This window comes from Schistocerca serialis, chromosome 4 (assembly GCF_023864345.2).
Source record: "Schistocerca serialis cubense isolate TAMUIC-IGC-003099 chromosome 4, iqSchSeri2.2, whole genome shotgun sequence".
Classification (NCBI taxonomy): Eukaryota; Metazoa; Arthropoda; class Insecta; order Orthoptera; family Acrididae; genus Schistocerca; species Schistocerca serialis.
This window is the reverse complement of record NC_064641.1, coordinates 950337720-950364209: the sequence shown is the minus strand read 5'-3', so window position 1 is coordinate 950364209 and position 26490 is coordinate 950337720. Positions and strand designations below refer to the sequence as shown.

General features: G+C 46.1%; 1 protein-coding gene across 3 annotated transcripts in view; it reads right to left on the bottom strand.

Moving 5' to 3' along the window:
- Positions 1–26490, bottom strand: part of LOC126473608 (GTP-binding protein GEM-like) — a 460931-nt gene that overhangs the window by 88919 nt on the left and 345522 nt on the right. For all 3 annotated transcript variants that reach the window (XM_050100775.1, XM_050100774.1, XM_050100773.1), the window contains exons 2-3: positions 7851–7933; positions 7575–7764 (exon numbers count right to left, since the gene is read on the bottom strand). In XM_050100775.1, the coding sequence (XP_049956732.1) occupies positions 7575–7764; positions 7851–7933 (273 nt within the window). The remainder of the gene's footprint in view (positions 1–7574; positions 7765–7850; positions 7934–26490) is intronic.

Below are 26490 nucleotides of genomic sequence, written 5' to 3'. Positions count from 1 at the left end.
TACACACAGTTACCCAATCTTTGGTGATTTCCATGTCGACAGTCTAGGGCATTATAACCAACAGTAATATATTTGCTGCACCATATTGCAAAGACCCAAACCGAACTTCATTTGTTGCTAGTGGTTGGAGAAAGCCTGCAACTGTACAAAACAATGGGCGTGTTTTTTCCTAAAATAATTTTTCTGGTGCCAGTCACGATTTTCTTTATAATATTTCTTGCACGACTCGTTAGGGAAATGGTTCCCGGTTCACGTTTGTTTCTAAATGTGTTACTGCATTTGTAGAAGATGTTCTCCATGTCGGAGCTGCTGCTTCATCTTTTTGATTTACTGTCACATATAAATACCCGCAATTTTGTAATTAATTATATACACTCCTGGAAATGGAAAAAAGAACACATTGACACCGGTGTGTCAGACCCACCATACTTGCTCCGGACACTGCGAGAGGGCTGTACAAGCAATGATCACACGCACGGCACAGCGGACACACCAGGAACCGTGGTGTTGGCCGTAGAATGGCGCTAGCTGCGCAGCATTTGTGCACCGCCGCCGTCAGTGTCAGCCAGTTTGCCGTGGCATACGGAGCTCCATCGCAGTCTTTAACACTGGTAGCATGCCGCGACAGCGTGGACGTGAACCGTATGTGCAGTTGACGGACTTTGAGCGAGGGCGTATAGTGGGCATGCGGGAGGCCGGGTGGACGTACCGCCGAATTGCTCAACACGTGGGGCGTGAGGTCTCCACAGTACATCGATGTTGTCGCCAGTGGTCGGCGGAAGGTGCACGTGCCCGTCGACCTGGGACCGGACCGCAGCGACGCACGGATGCACGCCAAGACCGTAGGATCCTACGCAGTGCCGTAGGGGACCGCACCGCCACTTCCCAGCAAATTAGGGACACTGTTGCTCCTGGGGTATCGGCGAGGACCATTCGCAACCGTCTCCATGAAGCTGGGCTACGGTCCCGCACACCGTTAGGCCGTCTTCCGCTCACGCCCCAACATCGTGCAGCCCGCCTCGAGTGGTGTCGCGACAGGCGTGAATGGAGGGACGAATGGAGACGTGTCGTCTTCAGCGATGAGAGTCGCTTCTGCCTTGGTGCCAATGATGGTCGTATGCGTGTTTGGCGCCGTGCAGGTGAGCGCCACAATCAGGACTGCATACGACCGAGGCACACAGGGCCAACACCCGGCATCATGGTGTGGGGAGCGATCTCCTACACTGGCCGTACACCACTGGTGATCGTCGAGGGGACACTGAATAGTGCACGGTACATCCAAACCGTCATCGAACCCATCGTTCTACCATTCCTAGACCGGCAAGGAAACTTGCTGTTCCAACAGGACAATGCACGTCCGCATGTATCCCGTGCCACCCAACGTGCTCTAGAAGGTGTAAGTCAACTACCCTGGCCAGCAAGATCTCCGGATCTGTCCCCCATTGAGCATGTTTGGGACTGGATGAAGCGTCGTCTCACGCGGTCTGCACGTCCAGCACGAACGCTGGTCCAACTGAGGCGCCAGGTGGAAATGGCATGGCAAGCCGTTCCACAGGACTACATCCAGCATCTCTGCGATCGTCTCCATGGGAGAATAGCAGCCTGCATTGCTGCGAAAGATGGATATACACTGTACTAGTGCCGACATTGTGCATGCTCTGTTGCCTGTGTCTATGTGCCTGTGGTTCTGTCAGTGTGATCATGTGATGTATCTGACCCCAGGAATGTGTCAATAAAGTTTCCCCTTCCTGGGACAATGAATTCACGGTGTTCTTATTTCAATTTCCAGGAGTATATATATATATATATATATATACAGGGCTATTACAAATGATTGAAGCGATTTCATAAATTCACTGTAGCTCCATTCATTGACATATGGTCACGACACACTACAGGTACGTACAAAAACTCATAACGTTTTGTTCGGCTGAAGCCGCACTTCAGGTTTCTGCTCGAGAGCGCAGTGAGACAAAATGGCGACAGGAGCCGAGAAAGCGTATGTCGTGCTTGAAATGCACTCACATCATTCAGTCATAACAGTGCAACGACACTTCAGGACGAAGTTCAACAAAGATCCACCAACTGCTAACTCCATTCGGCGATGGTATGCGCAGTTTAAAGATCCTGGTTGCCTCTGTAAGGGGAAATCAACGGGTCGGCCTGCAGTGAGCGAAGAAACGGTTGAGCGCGCGCGGGCAAGTTTCACCCGTAGAACGCGGAAGTCGACGAATAAAGCAAGCAGGGAGCTAAACGTACCACAGCCGACGGTTTGGAAAATCTTACGGAAAAGGCTAAAGCAGAAGTCTTACCGATTACAATTGCTACAAACCCTGACACCCGATGACAAAGTCAAACGCTTTGAATTTTCGGCGCGGTTGCAACAGCTCATGGAAGAGGATGCGTTCAGTGCAAGACTTGTTTTCAGTGATAAAGCAATATTTTTTTCTTAATGGTGAAGTGAACGGACACAATGTGCGAATCTGGGCGGTAGAGAATCCTCACGAATTCGTGCAGAAAATTCGCAATTCACCAAAAGTTAACGTGTTTTGTGCAATCTCACGGTTTAAAGTTTACGGCCCCTTTTTCTTCTGCGAAAAAAACGTTACAGGACACGTGTATCTGGAAATGCTGGAATATTGGCTCATCCCACAACTGGAGACCGACAGCGCCGACTTCATCTTTCAACAGGATGGTGCTCCACCGCACTTCCATCATGATCGGCATTTCTTAAACAAGAGATTGGAAAACCGATGGATTGGTCGTGGTGGAGATCATGATCAGCAATTCATGTCATGGCCTCCACGCTCTCCCGACTTAACCCCATGCGATTTCTTTCTGTGGGGTTATGTGAAAGATTCAGTGTTTAAACCTCCTCTACCAAGAAACGAGCCAGAACTGCGAGCTCGCATCAACGATGCTTTCGAACTCATTGATGGGGACATGCTGCGCCGAGTGTGGGAGGAACTTGATTATCGGCTTGATGTCTGCCGAATCACTAAAGGGGCACATATCGAACATTTGTGAATGCCAAAAAAAACTTTTTGAGTTTTTGTATGCGCGTGCAAAGCATTGTGAAAATATCTCAAATAATAAAGTTATTGTAGAGCTGTGAAATCGCTTCAATCATTTGTAATAACCCTGTGTATATATATATATATATATATAAAACGGGGACTCTGGAAAACAAACATTTACTTATGTTTTTCTTGTAATTATCTTACGCAGAAACACATATTGAACATCACTAGCAGAACTGACGAAGTCTTGAAAGAACTGGAAATATACTGACACTTCAAGATCATAATATTATCTGTTAGGATTCATCTCATAAATAAAATATGAAGAAGAAATACTGAATGAAAAACGGGTAAGTAACTTCAGATGCTTCGATATTATCCTTAAATGAGCAAATGAAACAGTGATACATAGAAAAATGCATCTTTCTAACCAATATATGGATGGCTTATTTCAATAGTGGTACAAATCCATTACCTCCACTTTTCTGCTTATAATGCTTCTGAAATTAATGATCCAAACAAACAAAAAGAAAGGTTCATCTCTAGCAAGAAGCCATATGCTTGAATATTTCTGGTATATCAACTGCAGAGTTTTCAGCGCTCATTAAACTTTAGGACTCTGTATCTCAGAATGAACAAAAAAGGACTTGTACCACTATTGAAATAAGCCCTTTATATAAGCAAATAATGATCCCCATTACATACGAAAAATACCATCTGCTCTAAGCATAGCATACGTACATGTGTTCGTCATGTAGCGCTATTTCTGTTGACTATGTATAAAACATCTTTGTGACTTTGGTCCTTTCTATATTGTGCCTGTAAATTTTGCTCGTGACGTCTAATATAACGGGCGACGAAAAAGTTTCCGGTCGATGGTCGTAGAGCCTAGAATGGGTACACCAAACAGGCAAAATCGCCGTGACAACTGAGGCAACCAACCCACCGACTCACCAGGTTGAAGATCCGAGTTTAATAAACTACTGTGCTCTAATGCGTGAAGAAGGCCGTAACTGCCTGCTGAATAACGGCGTCCGACAGGAATCCTCGACCCTTCGATGCCTTTTCTGATCGCGTGGGGGAAGACCAGGACTTTCGCGAGGGCGCTCGATTGTCGCCCACGACATTAGCGATATGGGAACGTCCATTATCGTGAAGAAGCAGCCTCCAGCACAGAACTTGGTGCACCATTCCAGAACGGTGGTTTTCGACAGGCATGCTGCCCCATACACATTCCTAATTCTTCTGTGGATGATTACCAGTGTTTGTCCTTCGGCAACCAAAACAACAGTATCAGGACGAAAAAATGGTTCAAATGGCTCTGAGCACTATGGGACTTAACATCTGAGGTCATCATTCCCCTAGAAGTTAGAACTACTCAAGCCTAACTAGCAGTTGCACGGTTTCGGACTGAAACGCCTAGAACCGCTCGGGCACAGCGGCCGGCGTATCAGGACGTTGGTCCTGTTTGGACCCATTGGGCAATAGCGTCGCCGTAGTTCACGGTTCCGCATTCGGCGCACGCACGTCGGACAGTCACGAATGCCACAGTAATCCCCTGCCTAAAAGCCGGTGGTTACGCTGTCTGTACAGCCGCATCTGACACGTGCTACGTTGCATATTTGCTTCAGCAACGTCCTCAAGCAGAAAAACGTTTTGATCGCTACTTACAAAAGCTCATTTTCCAAATATGCCACTAACTGTATATAAAGATACATCATTAATTACAAAATTGCGCGTGTTTATACACAGTGTGTCCCAATTCCATTAGGATTGTGCCTATGAAAACTAAAAGTCACGGATCGTGATCACAAAATCACTGTATTTATTAAAAATAGTCTTCCCCTGAATAAAAACTCAGATGGAATCATCGTAAAAGCATTTTAAAACAGTGACTGTAGTCCTTTTTGGAGTTGCATTTCGTACTGCAGTAGAGTTTTTTTGGCTGTCCTTAACTGCGTCATAACGTTCTTTCATTGCCTACTTCAATTTCGGGAGCAACCGGCTGTGGCCAAATCCGGCGAATACGGTGGGTGATCCAGTACTGCGATCCATTTGCAGGCCAACATCTTGCGGACAGTCTTCGCTTCGCGTGTTGGGATGTCGCCACGGAGGAGCAACCGGAAACCTGCCTCTCGGTGTTCCGGTCGAATTCCACGAATTCCCGCCCACAAGCGCTGCAGGCCTAAGAAATTTCGATGTTGCCTGACGGCTACACTGCCATTTTTGGACGAGCGTCGGACACGTACCGGTAGAGTCGCGGGAAGGATGCCTACCTGCTGCAGCAATGCTAGCGCGCTGACTAGATAGCACTGCAGCTGGAATTTCACTTAAGCACTCCTAACGGAAATGGACACACTGTGTGTAGTGCAAGCAATAGAATAAGACAACAGCTCACACGTAGAAAACACCACGCATAGATGCCGTAATACACGATACAAATCACACGAAACGGGGATCGTTTCCAGACAGGCGGCGTGCAAGAAAATAAAAGAAAATCGCTACATGCAGAAAGTTACGAAGGCTATTCGGAAAGTAGCGTCCGATCGTTCGAGAAATGAAAGCCACAGTGAAATTTAAAATTTTTTATTCGCAACAGTTAGCCACACCTTCCAGCTATCTCTCTTATAGTCGCCGATCCGACATAGACATTTGTCGTGGCGTTGTACAGACTTTTCAGTACCCCCGTCACAGAAAGCAGCCGCCTGTATTTTCCGTCAATTCTCTACGCTGGTCTGCCTTTCGTTGTTTGTGCCGAAATAGCCAGCGGTTCATGTGAGCAGAGATGAACAACGGAGGGAGCCAATTAAGGGCTGCACTGTGGGTGATCAAACACTTGCCATCGTAAACGCTGCAGGAGCTTCTTCATTGCCCCTGCAGAATGCGGCTGAAAATTGTCTCGAAGAAAGAAACGCATGACATTTACGTTATGTGGGCTGCTTAGCTTCAGGCGAAATCTCTCATCAGATCCACATGCACTATGTGATCAAAAGTATCGGGACGCCTGGCTGAAAATGGTTTACAAGTTCGTGGCGCCCTCCATCGGTAATGCTGAAATTCAGTATGGTGCTGGACCACCCTTAGCCTCGATGACAGCTTCCATTCTCGCAGGCATACGTTCAATCAGGTGCTGGAAGGTTTCTTGGGGAATGGCAGCCCATTTTTGATGGAGTGGTGCAGTGAGGTGAGGTATCGATGTCGGTCGGTGAGGCCTAACACGATGTCGGCGTTCCAAAACATCGCAAAGGTTTTCTGTAGGATTCAGGTCAAGACTCTGTGCCGGCTAGTCCATTACAGGGATGTTGCTGTCGTATAAACACTCCGCCACAGGCCGTGCATTATGAACACGTGCTCGAACGTGTTGAGAGATGCAGTCGCCATCCCCGAATTGTTCTTCAACAGAGAGAAGCAAGAAGGCGCTTAAAACATCAATGTAGGGCTGTGCTATGATAGTGCCACGAGAAACAAAATGGGGTGCAAGTCCCCTCCATGAAAAACACGACCACACCGTAACACTAACGCCTCCGAATTTCACTGTTGGCAGAAGACACGCCGGCAGATGAGGTTCACCGGGCAGTCGCCATACCCACACCCTGCCATCGGATCGCCACATTGTGTACCGTGATTCGTCACTCCACACAACGTTTTTCCACTGTTCAGTCGTCCAATGCTTTCGCTGTTCACACCAAGCGGGGCGTCGTTTGGCATTTACTGGCGTGGTGCTTGGCTTATGAGCAGCCGCTCGACCATGAAATCCAAGTTTTCTCATCTCCCGCCTAACTGTCATAGTACTTGCAGTGGGACCTAATGCAGTTTGGAATTCCTGTGTGATGTTCTGGATAGATGTACGCCTGTAACACATTACGTCCCTCTTCAAATGTCGGCGGTCTCTGTCAGTCAACAGACGAGGTCGGACTGTGCGCTTTGTCCCTTCACGTTTCCACTTCACTATCTCATCGGAAACAGTGGACCTAGGGATGTTTAGGAGTGTGGAAATCTCGCGTACAGACATATGGCACAAGTGACACCCAATCACCTGAACACGTTCAAAGTCCGTGTGTTCCGCGGAGCGCCCCATTCTGCTCTCTCACGATGTCTAATGACTACTAAGGTCGCTGACATGGAGTACCTGGCAGCACAGTGCACCTAATATGAGAAACGTATGTTTTTGGGGGTGTCCGGATACTTTTGATCACATAGTGTACTTGCCGGAATCCACTGTTGTTTTTGGCATTTTTAAGTGATCACTTTGCGCTCTGAATTGAAAAGAGCGACGTGAAGCGATCGCCAGGCACACTAAAGACACTGTCCAACACATCTGTGCAAAGTTTCATCTTTCGCAGTGGTCTTCATTTCGTGCCTAATCGGACCTTACTTTCCGAACACGCCTCGTATTTTATGGACGAACGAAGCCAACACTACAGAAAATAACGAAATAGCTATAGTCATAGTGGAAGGGTTTCGAGGCGAATGGTTTGGCAGATGGAAGAGGGAAGGTGTTTTCAGTAGACAGGAGGATGTAGTGGAGTGGAGGGAAGGCAGTGCGGCGCGCACCTTGCGAGGAGACGGCGCGGCTGCGCACCAGGTCCACCTTGTTGCCGACGAGGATGGCGGGCCGCGTGCGCAGCAGCTCCCAGTCGGCGAGCCGCGCCAGCTCGCCCTCGGCGCGCTGGAAGCTCGCCTTGTCGATCACCGAGTACATCACCACGAACGCGTCCGGCGGGTCCTGGCGGTCCAGCTCCACCTGCGACACGCGCCCGCCCCCACGTCAGCGCCTGCCGGCACCCCCACCCCCACCACCCCCGACTGCTAGCCGCGCGCGAGGCTCACCTTCGGGTTGGTCATGTTGATGAAGCACAGCTCGGACTCCTCCCCGTTCAGCATGATGAACACCGACTGCTCCTTTGGCACGTCTGAAACAAACAGAGGAAGCTAGCGTCACCACGACCCCAAATAAATAAGTAAATAAATTGTCCACAGCATTTTTTTTTTTTTTTTTTGTGGTTTTAGGGCGCACAACTACAGTGGTCATTAGCGCCCAGACTAAGTTATGAATGCACCGCGAGGCACAATGCTAAAACAGCAACTAAAAAGGACAACACTATAAAAAGGCACATTAACAACCACGGGATTAAAAGACAACAGCATAATCAAACGTCCTTAGACAGGTTTGTCAAGTGGATAAAACGAAGAACGCGAGCAACTGCTCCTGGGTCATCCATTAAAATTTCATCCAGAGTACATGGCAGGCCAAGACCAATGCGCAGTGTATTAAAATTCGGACAGGACGTTAAAATGTGGCGTACCGTCAGCAATTGCCCACGTGGGCAGAACGGCGCTGGCGCAGCCGTCAGCAGATGGCGGTGGCTGAACCGGCAGTGACCAATCCGCAACCGGGCCAAAACGACCTCCTCCCGCCGAGAAGGGCGTGAAGAGGTCGTCCGAGCCGTGGGGAGAGGTTTCGAGGCCCGAAGCTTGTTTTCAGTAAGTGTAGACCAATCGGCATGCCACAGCGATAAAATGCGCTGACAAATGACCCAATTAAAATCAGATGAAGGCACACAACAAGAAGCTGGCCTAGGCTGGAGGACCGCAGCCTTGGCCGCGGCATCTGCAGCTTCGTTCCCAGGGATACCGACACGGCCAGCAACCCACATAAAGGTAACCGGAGAACCGTCGTCCGCCAGCTGCTGAAGAGAGCGTTGGATCCGGTGCACGAAAGGGTGAACCGGATACGGATCACTGAGGCTCTGGATGGCGCTCAGGGAATCGGAGCAGATGACATAAGCAGAATGTCGGTGACGGCGGATGTAAAGAACAGTCTGGTAGAGGGCAAAGAGCTCAGCTGTGAAGACCGAACAATGGCCATGGACCCGGTATTTGAAACTGTGTGCCCGGACAATAAAAGAACACCCGACACCATCATTGGTCTTAGAGCCATCTGTATAAATGAAGGTCGTATTAATGAACTTCGAACGAAGTTCGACAAACCGCGAGCGGTATACCGAAGCTGGGGTAACTTCCTTTGGGAGCGAGCCGGCCCGGTTGGGCGAGCGGTTCTAGGCACGCGACTGCTACGGTCGCAGGTTCGAATCCTGCCTCGGGCATGGATGTGTTTGATGTCATTAGGTTAATTAGGTTTAAGTAATTCTAAGTTCTAGGGGACTGATGACCTCAGATGTTAAGTCCCATAGTGCTCACAGCCATTTGAACCATTTTTTGGGAGCGAGCCGAGGTCAAGGTGAACGCGAACCTGAGACTGGAGCCAAGGTGGAGTTTGGCTCTCGCCCTCTCTAAAGGTCGCAGGGAGTGGAAAATCAAGTTGCTGAAGGAGGCGACGAAAGCGAACTCCAGGGGGTAGCAGGGCAGATACATACAACCCGTACTGACGGTCGAGAGAGTCGTCAGAAAAGGAACGATAAGACGGGTGGTCGGGCATTGATGGCTCTGAGCACTATGGGACTCAACGGCTGAGGTCATTAGTCCCCTAGAACTTAGAACTAGTTAAACCTAACTAACCTAAGGACATCACAAACATCCATGCCCGAGGCAGGATTCGAACCTGCGACCGTAGCGGTCCTGCGGTTCCAGACTGCAGCGCCTTTAACCGCACGGCCACTTCGGCCGGCTCGGGCATTGATAATAGCCGACAGACATACCGACAAAGCAGTATATCGTGCCGGTGGGTTAGTGGCAATTCACCGGCTTCAGCATGAAGACTCTCGACGGGACTAGTATAGAACGCTCCGATAGCAAGACGTAACCCCCGATGTTGTCCACAGTATGCACTCCGTCTCCCAGAAGATACGGTCGTAGTTCCCATAGAAGAGCAGCAACCTGCCTGCGTGTCAGGCGCAACTTAACACGGGGAGCGCGCCTACCCGTCGTCACCGATTTCGTCCCTATGTATGGTATCCGCAGGGCTTGGCCAGAAATAGAATTTCTAGATGGTCAAGCGTTTGGGAAAAATAGTATTTTTCGCAATGGTCGCGTGGAACGTGAGACATTTGTATCAGCGTAGTTTTCAGGCAACAGATGGCGCAGTGCAAACAGTGTAGAATGATAATCCGAAGGTCGCTGGGTCGAATCTCTACGCGAAAACTGAATTTTCCCCTTTACAATTTTTACGTTACTTACGCTGCAAATAAACCTAAATATTGGCCAATATATTGTGTTTTTTTAATATTTTCGTAATAGGAGAGAATTTCGTATGCAAAATTAGTTACCTAAATATTGGCCAATATATTGTGTTTTTTTAATATTTTCGTAATAGGAGAGAATTTCATATGCAAAATTAGTTACTTTTATTATTTTACAGTAGATGATTTACACGTGGTTGGGTGATTTTCGACTTATAAACAGTGGAAACAGCAATTTCCTTGGCATCTTGCACATCTTATAAGCGCCGCATTTTTACCCTCACATGGTGGTTTTGAAATTTCTGTAGAAAAACGAACCTTATTTATACTTAAAAAAGTTGTCTCTCATCGCACATTGTGTCACCGCTCCATGCGTAACACATCAGTTCACCAAATATTGGCAATGGAATGTATTTTCGTGACGTCCTCTCGGGATGTAATTTCTATTTCTCTCTCGATGAGATAGAACGGTTTGAAGCCTTTTAATCAAATTATTCGCCTAACGGTAAAAGAAAACATCACTGATTTACACTAGCGGTTACACTTTTGGGAGGAATCATAATGGCAATCATTCATCATCAGTAATCTTCTCGTCGATATATTTGTCCTCCCCACGAGTGAGTCAAGTCATGCAATTTGTCCTCCTACGCGTAAGGCTTAAACACACCAGTCAAAAATTTTTTGTGTACGACTGTTGTAAGTTTTCTAGATTTTGCTGAAGTAATGACGAGTACTCGTCCACCAAATTTTCCATTGCCTCCCTTTTCCATGCCTTTCATGAAAATAATAATAAATAAGTATATGCAACATTTGCAGTGGAAGTTATGCAAAAATTGGAAATAAAAAAGTTCGCGCAGAAAGACTCGAACTCTTGAGCCGTTGATGACCGTTCTGTACTTTTCCTTCTGCGCGAACCTGTAAGATGTGTTAGTACAAAAGGCTCATGCCTCACACGACCTAAGCCAAAACTGCTACCATATATTCTCTTGAAACGCTTGGGCCTCTAGAGCTCCCATTTGTATGTCTTTCATTTCTAGCCAAGTCCTGCATGTATCATGAATTTCGACGAAAGCGGTGATGATGGGTGGACGCGGCCCCCTTGTCAGTTCGGTCAAGCTCCAGGGCGGGCGATCCCAACAAGAACTACGTTAACACATCGTGAGATCATGTTTGGCCATCGAGGCAGTAAACGTTAGGCATTTTTCTTCATCCGCGTCATTTCTATTTGGAAATGACTCACGAATGTATGTACAAAGACAAAAAACTAGATTCTAAAGTTATTCTTGTTCTCTTAATATGTCGTTACGGAGTCTGGATGGCAAAATATTACGACTCCATGACGAAGGCGTGACCTGTGAACGTAACAGAAAAACAGACTGTAAAGAGCAGGTATTATACCAGTAAACAGACAGGAGTTTAGTGGCCAAAGACAATAAAAATGGACGTCTTGAAACAGGATTCCATGGAGAAATGATTCGGTGGGATTCTGCTCCTGCCACATTTCATATGCTTAACGTCAAGCGTATTCGGTGAATAAAACAGTATCCAAATCTTGACACATTACCCAACAATGTTCTCAACATACAGAATCAATTTATAACTTTAGCAATACTACTAGATTGTTCGATTATGACTCCGCTTCCTGCAAGAAAGTATCGTCACTGGATTGTATTCTTGTCGTATCTGGAACCGGATCATACAATTACCTTGACTCAATATTTCGGCATCACATCTGACCGCCATCTTCAGCTGAGAACCTAATTTGCAACGCCTCACCAGAACTGATTACTGCAGTGGTGTGCCACGGAGAATAAAAGTGCCTGCGAGAGAAATTATCACTGCTGCCCCATAACACATATCGTAGGTACAGCGCCCAGTGGTAAAAGACGGCAGACATAATAAATCGCCAGGAGTATGGACCTCTATATCGGGTGAATCGAAGACCTGAAGATGGCGGCCAGAAGAATTGTCAAGATGACTGCATGACCGGCCGCATACAGGACAATAGTATAGTCAAATAATATGTCAGGAATGTTTACCTAGTCATACCGTCATTAGATGATTGCAAGAAAATGCAAATGATGTAGATAAAACTTCCATTTGGTGTAATGAATGTTAGTTATCTTTAAATGGGGATAAACGCGAGATAACGCCCATAAGATGAAATACCCGAGTCTGTTCGACTACTAATTAGTGGCGAACATCCTGAGGAGCAATATCAATAGCGATGAACACACAAAATGAGGATTAGGGACGGAAAATGGAAGGTTTACGTTTTTTTTTTTTTTTTGGAAGGGTTCTGGGAAAGTGCAGAGCACCTGTCAAGGAGGTCACATACAAGGCGCTGCTGCTACCACTTTGTACTGCTCCAGCGTTTGGATTGACTACTAAGCACACATGACAGAACAAAAAAATAAAATCAGACATTCACTGCTATGATCCCAAGAAGTTGATATAGACTGAATGTAAGTGACACAGAGGTGTTCACGGTCTTAAAGGGATATTGGAAAAAGACAAAACACTACGTTGCTGTTGCGAAATGTGGCTTGAAGAATTTAGAAAAACGGGATTCGAAGAGGACTGCATGTCAGCTGTGTTACCACGGTCATGAATCGTGAATCGCATGAGAGGACCATGAGGGTTTCGTGAGAAGTACAATGAGAGAGACAGTTGAGTCCTGGGAATAGTGTGAGAAAGATACAGAGGGACCAAAGGAGTACAGTGAGAGAGATGCTAAGGGTCCTTCATACGACTGCAGTGAGGGAGATGCAAAGGGAACATTGGAGCATGGTCAGAGACACTGGGGCCCATGGGAGTATATTGGGAAAAACACAGAGGAACTGCAAAAGTGCAGTGCAGAGTTACAGAGAGACCTCGTGTATATGGTGAGAGAAATATAAGGGACCATGGGGTTCTGTGAGAGAGATGCTGAGAAACCATAGGAAAGTCGTGAGGGACGTACAGAGGGACCATGGGAGTATGGTGAGAGAGAGACAGGTGGACAATTGGAGTTCAATGAGAAAGATACAGCGGTCTCATGGGAGTACTGTGTGAGAGATGTGGGGGGGGGACCTTGGAACTACAGTGAGAGGCGAGGGACCGTGGAAATACAGTGAGAGAGATAAAGAGGGAAAAGAGGAGTGAAGTGAGAGAGAGATGGAGAGACCATGGCAATACAGGGGGGCAGCAGGAGTAAGTAGAAAGTGATATGAAGCTACCACTGGCATTTGGTGAGAGGGATACAGTGGAACCATGGGAGTACAGTGAGAGACATACCGAAGGACCACAGAGGTACCATCAGAGACACTCTGAGAAACTATGGCAGAAGAGTGAGAGAGATACAGTGGGACCATGTGAGTATAGTGATACTGAAGGACCATGGAACTACGGTGAGAGGGATACAGAACGACCGTGAGAGTACGTCGAGAGCAGAGCCAGCTATACGGACTTACAACCCAGATAATTGGTCGGGGCAACAAAATGTAGGGGCGCTATTTTGGCTATAAGTGTAGAAAAATATTCATATGTTAAATACTGAATAATAGAAAAATATGGACCTAGCCGTTGGTGGGAAGGCTCGCGTGCTTCGGCGATACAGATAGCGGGTTGAGAGGCCAGACAAACGTGTGGCCCCTAAAGAGAGCCAGCAGCCTTTTCAGTAGTTGCAGTGGCAGCAATCTGGATGACTGACTGATCTGGCCTTGTAACATCAATCAAAATGGCCTTGCTGTGCTGATACTGCGAACAGCTGAAAGCAAGGGGAAATTACAGCCATAATTTCTCTCGAGGGCATACAGCAAATGATGATGGTGTCCTCTTGTGCAAAATATTCCGGGTGTAAAATAGTCCCCCATTCGCATCTCTGGGACGTGCCCACTCAGGAGGACGTTGTTATCAGGAGAAAGAAAACTGGGGTTCTACGGATCGGGGCCTGAAATGTCAGATCCCATAATCGAGCAGGTGGGTTGTACAATTTAAAAAGGGAAATGGAAAGGTTAAAATTAGAATTAGTGAACTTCGGTGGCTGGAGGAACAAGACTTCTGGTCAGGTGAATACAGAGTAATAAATACAAAATCAAAAAGGGTTAATGCAGCAGTAGGTTTAATAAGGAATTAAGAAATAGGAGCGCGTATAAGCTACTACGAACAGCATAGTGAATGCGTTATTGTAGCCAAGATAGACACGAAGCCCACACGCACAACAGTAGTACAAGTTTGTACGCCAACTAGCTCCGCAGATGATGAAGAGCTTGAAGAAATGTATGATGCCATAAAAGAAATTATTCAGATAGTTAACGAAGATGAAAATTTAGTAGTCATGGGGGACTGGAATTCGATAGTATGGAAAGGAAGAGAGGGAAAAGTAGTAGGTGAATATGGACTGGGACTAAGCATTGAAAGAGGAAACCGCCTGGTAGAATTTTGCACTTAACCATAGGTACCACTTGGTTTAAGAATCATGAAGAAAGGCTGTATACGTGGAATAGACCTGGAGACACTGGAAGGTTTCACACATTATATAATGGTGAGCCAGAGTTTTGGAAACTAGGTTTTAAATTGTAACACGTTTCCAGGGGCAAAATTGGACTCTGACCACAATTTGTTGGTTGTGAAGCGTATATTAAAACTGCAAAGAAATAAAGTAGAAGAAATAAGTAGCTTTGAGAGATGAAATAGTGAAGGCAGCAGAGGATCCTGTAGGCAAAGAGACGAGGGCTAATAGAAATCTTTGGGTTGCAGAAGAGATACTGAATTTAATTGATGAAAGGAGAAAATATAAAAATGCAGTAAATGAAGCAGACGGAAAGGAATACAAACGTCTAAAAAGTGAGATCGAGAGGAAGTTCAAATGGCTAAGCAAAGATAGCTAGAGGACAAATGTAATGATGGAAGTGGACGTACCACTAGTGGTAAGATAGATGCTGCCTACAGGAAAATTAAACAGATCTTTGAAGAAAGGAATATGAATATCAAGAATATGAACATGAATATCAAGAGGTCAGATGGTAAACCAATCCTAAGCAAGGAAGGAAAAGCAGAAAGATGGAAGCAGTATGTAGAGGGTCTGTGCGAGGGCGATGTACTTGAGGGAAATATTATTGAAATGGAAGAGGAGGTAGACGAAATGAGAGATATGATACAGCGTGAAGAATTTGACAGAGCACTGAAAGACGTAAGTCAATAAAAGGTCCGGGGAATAGACAACATTCCACTGGATTTACTGATAGCCTTGGGAGAGCCAGCCATGACAAAACATCTGGTGAGCAAGAGGTATGAGACAAGCGAAACATAGTCAGCCTTCAAGAAGAAATAATAATTCCAATCCCAAAGGAAACAGATGTCGACAGGTGTGAAAATTACTGAAGTATGATTTTAATAAGCCACGGTTGCAAAACACTAACACGAATTCTTTACAAACGAATGGAAAAACTGGTAGCATCCGACCTCGGTTTGGATTCCGGAGAAATGGAGGAAGAGACGAGGCAATTCTGACCCTACGACTTCTCATAGAAGGTAGGTTAATGAAAGGCAGGCCTACGTTTGTAGCATTTGTGGACTTAGAGAAAGCTTTTGGCAATGTTGACTGCAATACTCTTTCAAATTCTAAAGGTGGCAGTGGTAAAATACAGGGAGCGAAAAGCTATGTACAATTTGTACAGAAACCAGATGCCAGTTATAAGAGTCGAGGGGTGTGAAAGGGACGCAATGATTGAGAAGGGAGTGAGACAGGGTTGTAGCCTGGCCGATGTTATTCAATCTGTATATTGAGGAAGTAGTAAAGGAAACAAAAGAAAAATGTGGAATAGGAATTAAAATCCACGGAGAAGAAATAAAACCTGTGAGGTTTGCCAATGACATTGTAATTCTGTTAGAGGCAGCAAAGGGCGGTTGAAAAGGATGGACAGTGTCTTGAAACGAGGATAACTACATCTACATTTATACTCCGCAAGCCACCCAACGGTGTGAGGCGAAGGGCACTTTACGTGCCCCTGTCATTACCTCCCTTTCCTGTTCCTGTAGCGTATGGTTCGCGGGAAGAACGACTGCCGGAAAGCCTCCGTGCGCACTCGAATCTCTCTAATTTTACATTCGTGATCTCCTCGGGAGGTGTAAGTAGGGGGAAGCAATATATTCGATATCTCATACAGAAACGCACCCTCTCGAAACCTGTACAGCAAGCTACACCGCGATGCAGAGCGCCTCTCTTGCAGAGTCTGCCACTTGAGTTTGCTAAACATCTCCGTGACGCTATCACGAAACGCGCCGCTCTTCTTGGATCTTCTCTATCTCCTCCGTCAACCCGACCTGGTGCGGATCCCACTCTGATGAGCAATACTCAAGTATAGATTGAACGAGTGTTTTGTAAGCCACCTCTCTTGTTGATGGACTACATTTTCTAAGGATTCTTCCACTGAATCTCAACCTGGCACCCGCCTTACCAAAATTAATTTTATATGATCATTCCACTTCGAATCGTTCCGCACGCTTACTCCCTGATATTTTACAGAGGTAACTGCTACCACTGTTTGTTCCGCTATCATATAATCATACAATAAGGGATGCTTCCTTTCTATGTATTCGCAATACATTACAGTTGTCTATGTTAAGGGCCAGTTGGCACTCCCTGCACCAAGTGCCTATCCGCTGCAGATCTTCCTGCATTTCGCTGCAATTTTCTAATGCTGCAACTTCTCTGTACACTACAGCATCATCCGCGAAAAGCCGCATGGAACTTCCGAGACTATCTACTAGGTCATTTATACATATTGTGGAAAGCAATGGTCCCATAACACTCCCCTGTGGCACGCCAGAGGTTACTTTAACGTCTGTAGACGTCTCTCCATTGAGAACAACATGCTGTATTCCGTTTGCTAGAAAAGATGATCAACAACAAAAAAAAAAAAAAAAAAAAAAAACGAGGATAATGGAATGTAGTCGATTTAAGTCAGGTGATGCCGAGGGAATTAGATTAGGAAACGAGATAAAGTAGTAGATGAGTTTTGACATTTGGGGAGCAAAATAACTGATGATGGTCGAAGTACATAGGATATAAATGCAGAGTGGTTATGGCAAGGAAGTGTTTCTCAAGGAGAGAAAATTGTTAACATCGAGAATAGCTTTAAGTGTCAGGAAGATTTTTCTGGAAGTATTTGTCTGGAGTGTAGCCATGTATGGAAGTGAACGACGGACGATAGTTTAGACAAGAAGAGAGTAGAAGCTTTCAAAATGTGGTGCTACAGAAGAATGTTGAAGATTAAATGGGTAGATCACGTAGCTAATGAAGAGGTACTGAATAGAATTGGGGAGAAGAGTAATTTGTCACACAAACTCACTAAAAGAAGGGATCGGTTGCTCGTACACGTTCTGAGGCATTAAGGGTTGACCAATTTAGTGTTGGAGCGAAGCGTGGGGTGTAAAAATAGTAGAGGGAGACCAAGAGATGAACGTACTAAGCAGCTTCATAAGGCTGTAGTTACTCTGAGATGAAGCGGCTTGCACAGAATAGAGTAGCACGGAGAGCAGCATCAAACCAGTCTCTGGACTGAAGCCCACAACAACAACAGAAAAATGTTACCGCATGCAGACATCACACGCAAGCTGAAGTGATGCGAGCGGTTCCCGTGAACACCCTCATTATTACGATGACAGCGTTCAGTGCGCGGTGCGCGGTCCAGAGCGGTCCCTGGATCCCGGCCGCCTCCCGCGGCTGTGGAGCCCTCACTCAGAGCGGGCGTGCTGCTCGCACTGGCCTGGCTTCTTTACAGGCAAGCACGTACGTAATCGAGCTTGTGGTGTCACCGCCAGACACCACACTTGCTAGGTGGTAGCCTTTAAATCGGCCGCGGTCCATTTAGTACATGTCGGACCCGCGTGTCGCCACTATCAGTGATTGCAGACCGAGCGCCGCCACGCGGCAGGTCTAGTCTAGGGAGACTCACTAGCAGTCGCCCCAGTTGTACAGCCGACTTTGCTAGCGGCGGTTCACTGCCTGCATACGCTCTCATTTGCAGAGACGACAGTTTAGCATTGCCTTCAGCTACGTCATTTGCCACGACCTAGCAAGGCGCCATATTCAGTTACTACAGGGTGTTACAAAAAGGTACGGCCAAACTTTCAGGAAACATTCCTCACACACAAAGAAAGAAAATATGTCATGTGGACATGTGTCCGGAAACGCTTACTTTCCATGTTAGAGCTCATTTTATTACTTCTCTTCAAATCACATTAATCATGGAATGGAAACACACAGCAACAGAACGTACCAGCGCCACTTCAAACACTTTGTTACAGGAAATGTTCAAAATGCCCCCCCGTTAGCGAGGATACATGCATACACCCTCCGTCGCATGGAATCTGTGATGCGCTGATGCACCCTGGAGAATGGCGTATTGTATCACAGCCGTCCACAAAACGAGCACGAAGAGTCTCTACATTTGGTACCGGGGTTGCGTAGACAAGAGCTTTCAAATGCCCCCATAAATGAAAGTCAAGAGGGTTGAGGTCAGGAGAGCGTGGAGGCCATGGAATTGGTCCGCCTCTACCAATCCATCGGTCACCGAATCCGTTGTTGAGAAACGTACGAACACTTCAGTCTGCAGGAGCTCCATCGTGCATGAACCACATGTTGTGTCGTACTTGTAAAGGCACATGTTCTAGCAGCACAGGTAGAGTATACCGTATTAAATCATGATAACGTGCTCCATTGAGCGTAGGTGGAAGAACATCGGGCCCAATCGAGACATCACCAACAATGCCTGCCCAAACGTTCACAGAAAATCTGTGTTGATGACGTAATTGCACAATTGCGTGCGGATTCTCGTCAGCCCACACATGTTGATTGTGAAAATTTACAATTTGATCACGTTGGAATGAAGCCTGATCCGTAAAGAGAACATTTGCACTGAAATGAGGATTGACACATTATTTGATGAACCATTCGCAGAAGTGTACCCGTGGAGGCCAATCAGCTGCTGATAGTGCCTGCACACGCTGTACACGGTACGGAAACAACTGGTTCTCCCGTGGCACTCTCCATACACTGACGTGGTCAACGTTACCTTATACAGCAGCAACTTCTCTGATGCTGACATTAGGGTTATCGTCAACTGCACGAAGAATTGCCTCGCCCGTTGCAGGTGTCCTTGTCGTTCTAGGTCTTCCCCAGTCGCGAGTCATAGGCTGGAATGTTCCGTGCTCCCTAAGATGCCGATCAATTGCTTCGAACGTCTTCCTGTCGGAACACCTTTGTTCTGGAAATCTGTCTCGATACAAACGTACCGCGCCACGGCTATTGCCCCCGTGCTAATCCATACATCAAATGGGCGTCTGCCAACTTCGCATTTGTAAACATTGCACTGACTGCAAAACCACGTTCGTGGTGAACACTAACCTGTTGATGCTACGTACTGATGTGCTTGATGCTAGTACTGTAGAGCAATGAGTCGCATGTCAACACAACCACCGAAGTCAACATTACCTTCCTTCAATTGGGCCAACTGGCGGTGAATCGAGGAAGTACAGTACATACTGACGAAACTAAAATGAGCTCTAACATGGAAATTAAGCGTTTCCGGACACATGTCCGCATAACATCTTTTCTTTATTTGTGTGTGAGTAATGTTTCCTGAAAGTTTGGCCGTACCTTTTTGTAACACCCTGCATAATTACTATATCTGAAGAGATACTATTGTGAATCATGTACCGTCAAGAGCGACGTTCGTCATTAATGGATTAAACTTAAGTATCAAACTAATTACGTCCGCTTCCTGAAATCTAATTCCTTGTCATGTTCCAGACCTCACGTCAGTATAGTTCTTCCCTCCTCAGGCCGGCCTGCGTGAGCTAAAACGCGTGCATTTCAGCTTTCTCTAGAAACACGGTGTTGGCTCTTCTGCCAACACAACAGAGCTGCTGTTCAGTTTCGTAGATTATAGTTTACCATAAATCAGTTATTTAATTGGTACAATGAAAGTATTTTTGAACAAAGTAAATACTGAATTTACCCGACAAGAGTCTTTATTGGACCAATAAAACACTGTATTACATTTGAAAGCTTTCTATGAGTATAATTATTTTTATTTTTGTGTTACGAAAATAATTTTTAATTCAATAATATAAGACATTTATTAATAGTAAACTAATTTCCTCAAGGACGATAATTGAGTTCAAAACTTCAACATGACACTTCTTACATTCACTGCTTCGATAAAACGGATTTCATAATAATATATTTGAATAACTGAACTGCCGCTCGGGATTAGCCGAGCGGTCTTGGGCGCTGCAGTCGTGGACTGTGCGGCTGGTCCCGCTGGAGGTTCGAGACCTCCCTCGGGCATGGGTGTGTGTGTTTGTCCTTAGGATAATTTAGATTAAGTAGTGCGTAAGGTTAGGGACTGATGACAGCAGTTAAGTCCCATAAGATTTCACACACATTTGAACGTTTTTGAATAACTGAACTGAATGAAATCTCAAAATCAACAAGCATAAAACGGATACTCCCCGCTTCCAGGGCTCCTTCCATTCTGTAAGTATGTTAGAATGACTTTGATTTACATATTTTACGCTTGTATCTTTAATTTTTGAATGATCCTACTTCCATTACTAGTTATTTTTTCCCACGTTTTAGTTATTCTGCTCAGTTCCTTTAAGATTTTGCAGCGCTATTTGCACGAGGGCGTGCTGAAAAGTAAAGCCTTCGAAATTTTTATGCGAAAGGTCTCAAAGCTTTTTAAATAAAACCAGCGTTATTAACATTCTACATCTCTATTCTTGGTGGCTACATGTCCGTAGCCCTCTGTTGCTAGACGGCTCCAAATCGTATCGTGTGACGTGGAAGCGTGTAACGTAACTTTGTCGAGTTTCGAATTCGCACGGTTGGTCCACACATGGAGCACCGGCTCCTCGAGCACGACAGAGCCAGACCACACACCAGCTCCGTGCAACATCAGCGGCAATCCGTCGCCTCGGGTTCACTGGCGTCGATCGTACTCCATACAGTCCCGACGTAGCCTCATTCTATTTTCATCTGTTTGCAAAACTTAAAGAAAACCTCCGAGAAGTTCACTTCGGTAATGACGAAGCGGTGTAAGCAGAGGTGAGGTTGTGGCTCCATCAACAAAGTCGAACATTGTACAGTGAAAATATCAAGAAACTGGTTTCTTGAGGGGAGAAATGTGTTCGGTTCCAGGATGCATATCTTGCAGTCGTGAGGAATTAAGGCGTATAATCTTAAGAACGTTTATTTTGTTTAATAAGCTTTAAGAGTTTTTAGACAAGAAAATCGAAGGCCCTCGTAGTTCTGCAGGCAGCGGCGTCAGCTGTGGACTGGAGGCTGTGGCGGGTGGCTGAAAGACAGGCGGGCAATTGTGTGGCGCATGCGCGCACTGCGGCGGGCTGATTAATGGCGCGCCACAAAGACACGCCGACAGCTGGCGATAGCGGCTGGCGGCGCACCGACACGGCCCCAAAGGCGGCGGTATCGACCACGCCGGGCTCACCGACTACTGTGGCCGCCACGTGGGCGCGACAATAGCCCGCCCTTCTGCCGCGCTCCTCACCGGACCGGCATACCGCCCGCCGCACGGCAGCGAATTCACTGGGCTGCTCTACCAGGTTGCAAGTATACGCGAAGTGGAGAGAATGCAAATTAAAGACCAGGAAATGAGACACTAGAAGCAGTAGGCAAGTTTTGCTACTCGGGCAGCAAGGTATCTGACAATGGCAAAACTAAAGGGGATATTAAATGCATAATGCGAATTTTTTTAAATCTTTATTTCAATAACAACAATAATAGTTACACAAATTAACCCACCACCTTAGTCATTAGTGGGTCCTAATGTTAATACAATATTGTATGCTAGCAGCAGCTATTACAGTTATTAGAATGTTACAATTAATTTGTGAGCTATAGACAGTGTGACACAGTACATGTTAAATAGGCAGATTACGATTGTTAATCTATACACTACTACCTAGTTGATAGTTTTCCTACCTACTTCTTAATTGCTAACTGCCTACAGCGTTACAGGTGTGTCAGGCTAGATATAAACCTACTTCAAGGCCTTGCTCATCGAGCTAATCCCGATGAGCATGCCCCTGACATTGGACAGGACAAAATTGCTTGTCGCTGCAGGTTCCTTGTTTAGTATCTACTTCTAATACTACTAACTACTAACTAACCTATGTCAAATCCGATGCTCTCTTAGTCGAGAATAGGTGTACCTCAGTCCCCCTAGCCCTGCACGTGGCGGATTCCAACTAAAAGTCGCCGGCCGAAGTGGCCGTGCGGTTAAAGGCGCTGCAGCCTGAAACCGCGAGACCGCTACGGTCGCAGGTTCGAATCCTGCCTCGGGCATGGATGTTTGTGATGTCCTTAGGTTAGTTAGGTTTAACTAGTTCTAAGTTCTAGGGGACTAATGACCTCAGCAGTTGAGTCCCATAGTGCTCAGAGCCAGCCAACTAAAAGTCGACCCGTCCACGCACAGGCGGTACAGGATTAGGGTACTAGGACACGTTCAGTGGTTGGTTCTAGTCGCGAAAGTCCCTCAGGTATGCAGTCAGAGCTATTCGTGATACCTCGTTTGCCAAGTTGTTCAGAGTTTCGAAAGTCTCTTCGTGTCTTATTAAGTCGTATGTGTTGTTGGTTGGAAGTTGTTGTCTTAATGTAGCCGCTACATCATCGAAAAGGGGGCCCTCGTAAACCACACGGTCGGGATACAACTTTATTAGGTGTGGTGGAAGGCGAAATTGTGTCCTATGGAGACTAGGTTATTGAGTACTTGCAATGCTCTTTGGGTTACAGACTCAATGTGCCATCCGAGGTTCCACCTTTCATCGATGTGACACCCAAGTCTCTTGTCGTCTGAGAACTGGTGAGCCCCCAATTCTCACTGTAGGGTTTCTTACTAGCTGTCCTTTCAGCAATAGGCATGTTGATTTAGTTGGTGAAATAGACATTTTAGTATTAGTACACCATAGTTGCAATTTTGCCATAGCTCTTTCTATTTTTGGTTCTATGTCTTCGCGGCTCCGGCCGTCGACCAGCAGAAGGTCATTTGCGTAGGCTATCACCTCTAGCACCTCTTCACTCTGTTGCAAACTGTCTAGAAGTGGTTCCATGTGGACATCCCAGAACAGGGGACCTAGGACGGAGCCCTGGGGTCACACCTTAGTTAAGGTTTTTCCAACTTTACCGCTAGGGGATGATGTAGATCACTAAACGACCCGAAACACGACAGCCCAGTTGGACGTCGCCTACGAAAACGGCTACTCGCGGCATAAAATTTGATTTTAACTATTTTGCATTTGGTTATTCACCAAATATAAAAATTTAAAACCCTGTCATAATCAATTCATTAAGAGGACGAAGGTTTAACATAATAAATACTCTTGGATTAAACCGGACGTGTCATCAAAAAGCAAATTTGCTTTGCTGTCATTAGGCACACACGAAAAGAAAGAAGACTCGCTAGCTTTCTGAGTAATCATTTTTCCAACTAGAGTAAAATACACGTACACATACACACTTGCTTATGTGCCCTATACGGTGACGGCTGGACTAATAGTGCAAGTCCTGCATTTCGCCAGATGGACTATAGTCTGTCCGAAATTACTCCACGATTGACACTTCGCACGAGTACGGTTACACACGAAGCAGAGTTGCCACGTCCCACTCAGAACACGCGCGTAATATTACATTTCGTGCAACTCGCCCAAACAGCCAAACTATTCACTTTTTAAATAAGAAAATTCTGCCAATGTGTCCTCGAAGAGTTACGCTACGTTTTGATTTTAGTTTAATCTGCAGGAAATAATTATTAGACGATTTGCGGACGATTTACAAAAATGCATTTTCTCAAGACGTTTCCGAATTTTCGACATGCGCGAAACTTTTCGTTATTGAGGTTAGGTGAATTCATTATGCGAACGAAATTTTAAGAATTTCATACATTACAATCCAGAACTCTGTAGGAGATCTCTGACGCGAGATAACTCGAGTAAAATATGTCGCAAAATGGTCCGCTAGCGCGTTAACTACTAATCGTGCGCCCGTACTGTTCGCCACGCGCAACAGATCGCTATAGGTTTGTAATGAAGCTGTTATTAATTTTTCTGATGAGCCTCATTAATTCTAATAGAACAAAAAGTAAGATGAAGCTTGTTTATCACGGCGGGAAACCGTATGTTAAACAGGCCTCCGTATTACAGCAGTTATTTGTATACAGTAATATTTACTTTGTGTGATACAGACTAAATTCCTAAGATGACGTTCCTTTGAAATTAGTTGCTATGGCTTCTTGTCAAAATTTCAAAACTTACCAAGATGTAATTTTGCTATGTAGGTAGTTGCAGATGTAAAGCGTGCACGCCATACATGCAGCTCAATCCTCCTGTGCTCCGTTTCTACGGGGATAACCGAGAACCTCCGCTGCCATCTCTCTCGTCACAGTGAAGGACTATAGAGTGACTGTTGTCACTGCAGTGAAATTATCACCTCCTCCAGTGAGTCTTCCACAACAGTTTCGTTCTGCCATGCTCCCTCTGTGACGCCCTGCGTATGTTTGACGGTTTTCTTCCAGAGTGAGTTCCCGCCATCTTCTCTTGTGAGTGCTTCAGCTGAACAGATGGTAAATTTATTATTATTTCTGGCAACGTACTCTTTAGTCTGCGCCCATATTAACTCCACTGGGTTGAAATGGCAGTCGTAGCCTAACGACTCTGTGCCCATGTATTTTTGCCGGTTCGTCGGTTTCGAACAAGAAGAACTGTGTCTTATGGAGATTTTTTTTCATACGCTCCACAATTTTCGGGTCAACACTTACATCGACGTTATGACGCTGAAGCCAGTCAATCATTTGTTCTTTTCGGTTTGTCATGATATATGCCTTGTGGACAACAGAATTGTAAGGAGTGTTATCTAGAACATTTGTTGATGGTTTTTCGAGATTTGTTATTAGTGAATCTTCAAACTAGTTTGTAAATTTAATGTGGTTCATTTCTCCGTGATAATCTCCTGTCTTTTTTCTATTTAAAAGACAGGAGACTGTGTGGGAGAAAATCTGGCGAGGTGCCTTCATGGAGACGAATAATTCTACTGCCCCCCCCCCCCTCCCCCCTTTGGCTGATGGCATTGCCAGTGTCGATCTGTCCAGACCTAATAGACAGCGGGACCAGAACTGACTCACCGTTCCTCAAGCCTCACCACTTTGTCGATGTTTATACTATGAAAATCCATTAAAAATCGGCATCGCTGGTCAGCTATATGTTTCCCCTCCATTCAACTTATAACTTTCGACAAACTTCCCATTGACATCGTTGACCATCTCTCAATAAATAACAGTAACCACGAATAACGGTAACAACGAATAACAGTAACAACAAATAAAAGAATAACTTCTATAGATCTTAAAAACGAAGATAAAGTTCCAGGGCGGAAAGATCACACAGCTGACTGCAGCTGAAGCCCATTGAAAGCAGGGAAGTGAGATTCAGCTGAGCACAACACTCAGTTTCAGTGGCTGCTTCACCACTCGGGCTGTCTGGATCCTCCCCCCACCACCAGTTTCTCTGTGCCGTGCAGAGAGGAGTTACCCTGACAACACATTTTGTGCTCCCGAAGCCATCCTGGCGTGTTTCTCCTAGTGACCCACTAACGTTACACGCTCCACCCGAGAGTTTCCCTTTCCTGAGTCCTGTCGCCCTCTCCCACGCCAGCTTCTGCCCCCCTCTGTGCGCCACTCCCAAGCTGCGCTGGCAACGGTGCACCACGCGCCTTGCCCTCCCCCAGATTCCTAGCCGCCAAAGCGGCCGCCCCCCTCAGAGCCCACTCCCAGTCCATCTCCCTGCCTGCCGCCTCTCCCTCCATCTGCCCACTCCACCTGCCACTACCACCACAACAACCTAGTCCACCTGCTGACGTGTGTGTATACCTGTGTGTGGAGATGCAAGAAGCATCGAGATGACGCAATGTGGGATGAGGTACCGGTGACAGATGTTAGATTCGGTACCATTCCCGTGAGAAAGACCGCCTGCATGATGCTGCTGCTCTGTGATTGGCTGCTGTGTTCGGCAGTAGGTCGCCAAAACATTAAACTTTAGTTGCTATTATTAATGAAACCTGCCATCCAAATTACTTCATTTTTTTTAAAATAAACATCTCTCAACAGCCAGCTATCAACCAGTTATTTCAAAATTATTAAAATCAAAGTATTGCTAAAACAAAAGACTGACGATATTACTGCCGATGCACTTCGGTGGCGTTCGGTTCACGCCTTGCTGGCTTGGCGCGCGAAGTGTCTCGGGCAGTCTGGCTCTCCAGTTCTGACCGTTCC